At 34.1% G+C, this 5,711-nt stretch overlaps 2 protein-coding genes across 5 annotated transcripts; both read right to left on the minus strand.

Annotated features, from left to right (window-relative positions):
- Positions 1-333: 333 nt before the first annotated feature.
- Positions 334-1,214, minus strand: LOC136203212 (uncharacterized). The gene has a single exon (XM_065994309.1). The coding sequence runs from the start codon at positions 1,118-1,120 to the stop codon at positions 494-496; it is 627 nt and encodes a 208-aa protein (XP_065850381.1). The 5' UTR covers positions 1,121-1,214; the 3' UTR covers positions 334-493.
- A 1,313-nt stretch (positions 1,215-2,527) lies between these two features.
- On the minus strand, positions 2,528-5,089 carry LOC136202114 (uncharacterized). Of its 4 annotated transcripts, none has more exons than XM_065992594.1 (6): positions 4,961-5,089; positions 4,539-4,677; positions 3,534-3,686; positions 3,228-3,403; positions 2,974-3,088; positions 2,528-2,762 (listed from the first exon to the last, which is right to left on the minus strand). In XM_065992594.1, the coding sequence occupies exons 2-5, from the start codon at positions 4,671-4,673 to the stop codon at positions 2,995-2,997; spliced, it is 558 nt and encodes a 185-aa protein (XP_065848666.1). In that variant the 5' UTR covers positions 4,674-4,677; positions 4,961-5,089; the 3' UTR covers positions 2,528-2,762; positions 2,974-2,994. The 4 variants fall into 4 exon arrangements, with proteins under 4 accessions (XP_065848666.1, XP_065848665.1, XP_065848664.1 ...); XM_065992593.1 differs by having other exon boundaries at positions 4,539-4,784; positions 4,961-5,070; XM_065992592.1 differs by having other exon boundaries at positions 4,539-4,784; positions 4,917-5,062.
- Positions 5,090-5,711: the final 622 nt, after the last annotated feature.

Consider the following 5,711-nt stretch of genomic DNA (forward strand, 5'->3'; position numbering starts at 1 on the left):
CTCACTCGACTTCCTTTGCCCAGACTCTAACCCTTGAAGAAGATGCCCCGCATCTATGTGCGCTGGTTGTTATTTACTCCAAAGCGATCTAATTTGAAGGTCCTGCTAGCATCTGTGCTATCGTCATTGCTTCATGTAAAGTCACGTGTGTTTCTTATATGTCGTATAATATTATGTAGATTTTAGTGTTAAACGGCTGGGATGAGTTAGAATATTATAGATATATGATAAGGTTCACATTTGACGCTAGTAAATTATCGTTGTCCATTTTGAGACAAGTTGGAGAATATATAAATTGTAATTGTTTAGGATGATCATCTCATATGGCATTCCTAATTTCAATAATTAACTTGCATTTCTCTCATATTTAACACAATGGCCACCTCAATGGTGAGCCAAAAATAAACAAGTAACAGAAAATAAATACCAGTTCATCATCTGATGACTGAAACTAAAGGAAATTCAGGACAAATCTCTTTAATATGTAAGAAAATCATCCTTCAAAATCAGTTTTAACCCACTTTCCATACTTGCTCTTCATCTTCTCATCAAACTCCATAGCTTTATTCTCTGCTATTACCTTTACATTAGCCATGGATTCCTCTTGTACTCTTGCAATCCTTTTACTCCTCTTCTTTGCTCTTTTCTCTTTCTCAACTTCAACTCCTTCATAATCTCTAACCCAACAATTGTGCAAAATACAGCTCAAAGCAAGCCCCAAAACCTGCATCATCAGCATAGCCATCAAAATCCCACATTCTAATCTCACCAACAGCTTTGCCTCTTTTGGGTCTCTTGGGGATTTGAACATAGAAAGGCTTGCCTTTTCTCTTGTAAATAAGGTCAAAATGCTGAGAACTTGTCCAATCAAAGAGGCAAAGACAAGTGAAATGTGGGTTATGAAGCAGAAGTGAGTGAGCTGAGAATAGCAGCCAGTGAAAGAGGATAGAAGAGAGATGGAAGAGACAATGAGGAATGCTAAAGCCAGTGAAGTTGGTGGTGTTTTGAGGAGAATTATAGGAGCAAGAGAGGCTGAAGAGAGGATAAAGAGTGTGAAATTTAAGCATGAAAGAAGAAGATTTGGGAATGAACATGAGCTTCTTAGCTTTGTTGATGCCATTTTTGATGTTTGATTTGATTGAATTTGATGATCAGATTAGAGAAAAGTTTGGATTTTTATAGCAGGTGGAATTTGGCCGTTGGATGCAACGGCTCTGATGAAGAGAAAGGGGAATGTTAATACATTGATTGAATAGCATCATTAAAGTTTAGAACTTTGAATTAGTTCACTTACTTTTATGCCTTTCAAAATTTGAAAATCTAGCACTTATCTATTTAAAAAAAGAAAAAGAAAAATCAGCACAAGAACATATAATAGACCTGGGTATGGGCTGGGCCAGACCGGGCCAGGCGAGCTTTTCTATAAAAGTCCTCAGCCCAAGCTTAGCCCAGCCCATTAGTAATTTAAGCGGGCTCGGGCCGGACTGGGCTCGGGCTTAAAAATCAAATCCCAAGTTCAGCCCATGTAAACCCATCTAAACATACATACATAATTTTTTAATTATAAAAAATAAATTTTAATACTTAAAAATAAATATTTAATATATAAATCTATAAGTCTATAAAATTTATTAATTAATATTAATAGGTGGACTGGACTGGACCGACCTGTGCTATTTTTATTAATTCTAAACCCGCCCAAAAAATAGACGGGCTTTAGCGGGGCTGGACCGAGCTGGACCTAACAGCAATTATCATTGTCTAAGCCCAGTCCAAGAGACATGGACCTGGACGGGCCGGACAGGTACCCGGACCGTGGACAGGTCTACGACTGATTTAAAAATTGATCTCCTCAAATTTTTGGTGGTGGTGATTACAGAAATTCAATACAAAATTCTAGTGCGTTTGTATTTTATTAAATATTTAATAGATTATTTTTGAACTGATATGAAATTAACTGGTCTTTTGTCAAAATGGTGTTTCTGTTGTTTTTTTTTTTTTGTTTTTTTTTTTAATTAAGGATTGTGCACCCCCTGATACTTGCTTTTCTCGAGTCTTAGCAGCAGCAACTCTTTTTTTTAATCTTTTTCCTCTCAATACTGAGTTCATCTTCATCAGTGCCTTCAATGATTCTTTTTTTCAATCCATAACTAGAATACATGTTACTGCTCCTCCCATTTGAAATCCTTGTGAAATTTGCACTCTGGAAATCTTTTCACATGGATTCATTGCCTTTTTTTTTTCTTTTTGCTAGAGAAATAAAAACGAAGAGATCTTTTGAGGGTTTGATGGGATTTCAACTAGTTAAAGAAAATTTACATATATGTAGTGAAATGAAAAGCTATTGCACTAGCACACATATCTTCATCATTCAATTTCATATCTACAAGATTTTCATTCCTTTTAAACATAATATATTAAATGACAATCACAATTTGAGATATGTATACTTATCTAGATACACGCACGTTTTGAGATATATATATATATATCTTCCTCATTCAATCTCATAAAGCAAACAATCAAGTAGAAAAATCCTTCTTTATATTCATGAAACCAGGGAAGAGTGTAATATTTAGAGAATGATTATGAGAATCCAAGCTGGATTTACAAGTCCACTTATAATCCCACAAGGGATGAGGAAAGAAACAGGAAAAAACAAAAAGAATACTTTCCCTCATACTATTTAACTCTTACGCCCCCATACGATAATTGTCTGATTCTAAAGCATGTTCAAGGTCCTAGCTTTTTCTTGCTAATTCCTGTTGCACATAAAGTTTGATGAAATATCACACTCAGAAAAGTGAAGTCTGTCATCTAAAATGAAACCTCAACAAATTTTGAATAATCAATGTCAATGAACATATACAAAAAGAACGAGAAGAATGAAGATAAGCAGTGCGAGAGACGAATGCAATTTGTGGTCTGTAAAGGATTCAAACAGTTAGTATAATTGACAGAGATAGGAACTACCATTTGATCTTGCTTGAATCACTATGTATGTGTTACAATGGTCTCCACTCTGTCCAGAGACGCTTGCAAACTTCCTGTGCTCATGTTGAACAGTGGCTCTTCGGTACCCAAAGCCCTGTGCATTCCAAACTTCCAATGATAAAGCTTGTATAAATCTAAGTGATAGGCAAATAACAACTACTTCATATGACAATTATTCAAATTTAGCTCCTACTTCCTTTAAAATTGAATGTATTCAAGGTCCAAGAACTTGCCCAGTTAGTTCAGGAAGAACATAGTCCGCTCTCCAACAAAACCGGAAATCTATGCCAGGGAACAATCCAAGTGATGTCTTGTTCCGTATGCGAGAGATACCATCGCCCCCGAAACAAGTTGTAAGCTTCCATTTCCATCCAGTAGCATGCAACTGAAAATTATGGCCTAAACCAACCTGTATTTCAACGGATAGAGGAACAATCAAAAAGTTGTGTACATCTAGGTCCAATAAGTTAACTCCAGTTCATCTAACACATTCAAAACTATTGTGAAGTTACCATTGAGACAAAAGAATGAGAACAGACCTGCAGATTCAGAAATTTAGTTAAGGGAATCTTCTTAGAAAGAATGCGAACATCCTGATGTATCGGCTCATATATGAACTTCCAGTGCCTCTCGGGGGATAGAGGTTTCAGAACAAGTTTGGTTTGGAAGTCATTAGTTGGAGCATTATAAAACTGAAACAAAATGGAGAGCCCCAAAATCATAATATGAGACAATAGATGTGATTTATTATGAATATATATACATAACAACAACAAAGCCTTAGTCCCGAAATGATTCGGGGTCGGCTAACATAAACGAAACCAAAATTTCAACTGCTAAGAAGCCAGAGAAAGTTAGACAAAATAAAATAACAAATAATTCCTCCATCTTCCTCTCTTTCTCTCTCTCTCCTTGCTCTCTTAAAAATATGCATAAGGATATTTGTTTTTCATTGGCCTTTCCGGAATTGATGCTTCATGGTTCATAGATCACGCTTTTTATCGGTAAGGAACAAAGGGAAACATTTATAACTTCCTGCTACTTCTTTTCCAACCCAGTACACTTGCATATCCTTAACAGGTGAGTAAACCTTAGAGGCTTAGCCTCCATGTATTGTAACAGCTTCTTGAAAGTCGAAAACTATGTTATACATCCTGATTCTGATAATACCTATATTCTCTTAGTTCAAATTCTATATACATGGTAGCTTCAATTCAATGTGAACTATCCAACAAGCCAACTATATATACTAGAATGACCAACCTAGCTCTACAGCTGAGACAACAAATTCACATTCTGACCGCATTACTAAAAAAGAAATATCTTCTACAAGGTCTAATGATATTCCATTGTTTACAAATACAAGAGATGACAATTTTTTAATAACATTATCTCACTGGACAATGGAAAATCCAACACCCTATTGAGAATAAATGAATTACAGAGAAAACTATGAATCCCTAGATATTTTCCATAGTAATCCAACACTCAGTAAATTCATAGTTAGTAAAACAATTGAAGAACATAAAGATAAAGAAAGATACCTCTAAATTAACACCAACACGAAGGCCTTCAATTTCCTTTCTGAACTTAAAAAACAACTCAGATGGCATCAAATTGATATTGTAAAGGTCTTCCCACGAAGGGGGCTCCTCACCAGTAGAAACAGCAGGCTCCATCTTTCTAGCAATGTAAAATGGCAAAACATCAACATAAAATAGCTTCCACTGACCACATGCGTTCAATTAATTTATAATCTCAATTGCTTTCAGCCTCCGATATGGTGTTTCCTTCATAACAACAAAACTTTACTGTAAGCTTTGGATTGAACGAAGTGCTCATAATTATACTGTTAATAAAAAGAAATTCAATTATCCGCAACAAAGAAAATTGTTGAATTAGGAAGCTAAAGAGTGGAATACCCATTCGAGTACTTGAATATGATCGAGAACGAGAAGATACGTACATATACGGATTGGGTGTTTCTACTTCCTTCCGCCGAGAGAGAGGAGCTGGAGAGGGAGAGGGAGAGGGGGAACGGTTGATTTGACTTGTTTAATCTGAAATTAAATTTGCCTAAACTAACCCTCTACGTTTCAGTTAATTACAGATTTGACATATGTTGCCATAGTGAGCTAGGTGGACCTCCATTGGGCTGTAAATGGCCCAAATGAATGCCTATCATTGTTTACACAATATTACCATTTAGGGAAAATTACACAGAAATTCATATTTTAAAAACTATTTACAATTATGAAAATCGCTTTTATGTATTTTATCATTATATGATTTTAAAATTTAAAATATTAGAATATCATAATTTTATTTTTATTTTTGTCAAATTTTCAGTTATTCAGTTGCAGGAAATAAAAACAGTTTTAAAAAACCCACCAAATATGACATTTAAATAAATTTGTTTGACATTTAAATAAATTTATTTAAGAGTCTGACACAGTTATAAATAATTTGTTAATTATGATCATTGTATAATTTACCCTACAATTTACGGCTTTTTATATTAAAATTCTATTTAATATAAAATTACAACTAAATCATTAAATTCAATTTAATTTTAAATATATCATTATTTTATATTTCTAAAAAAAAAACCCTCAATTCATAAACTATAAATTCTGAAAAATAAATCATAGATTTTTAGTTTATAAACACCAAACCATATTAAAAATAATGATCTGTTTAGTTTGAAACAATTGAAA

The sequence above is a fragment of the Euphorbia lathyris genome, chromosome 8 (genome assembly GCF_963576675.1).
Source record: "Euphorbia lathyris chromosome 8, ddEupLath1.1, whole genome shotgun sequence".
Taxonomy (NCBI): domain Eukaryota; kingdom Viridiplantae; phylum Streptophyta; class Magnoliopsida; order Malpighiales; family Euphorbiaceae; genus Euphorbia; species Euphorbia lathyris.

Excerpts from the sequence above, each read along its gene's own strand:
- LOC136203212 (XM_065994309.1), bottom strand. The coding sequence starts at position 1,120 with ATGGCATCAACAAAGCTAAGAAGCTCATGTTCATTCCCAAATCTTCTT.
- LOC136202114 (XM_065992594.1), bottom strand. The coding sequence starts at position 4,673 with ATGGAGCCTGCTGTTTCTACTGGTGAGGAGCCCCCTTCGTGGGAAGAC. Across the intron at positions 3,687-4,538 it reads GTGTTGGTGTTAATTTAGAG|TTTTATAATGCTCCAACTAA; the intron begins GTATCTTTCTTT and ends ATTTTGTTTCAG. Across the intron at positions 3,404-3,533 it reads CTAAATTTCTGAATCTGCAG|GTTGGTTTAGGCCATAATTT; the intron begins GTCTGTTCTCAT and ends GTTGAAATACAG.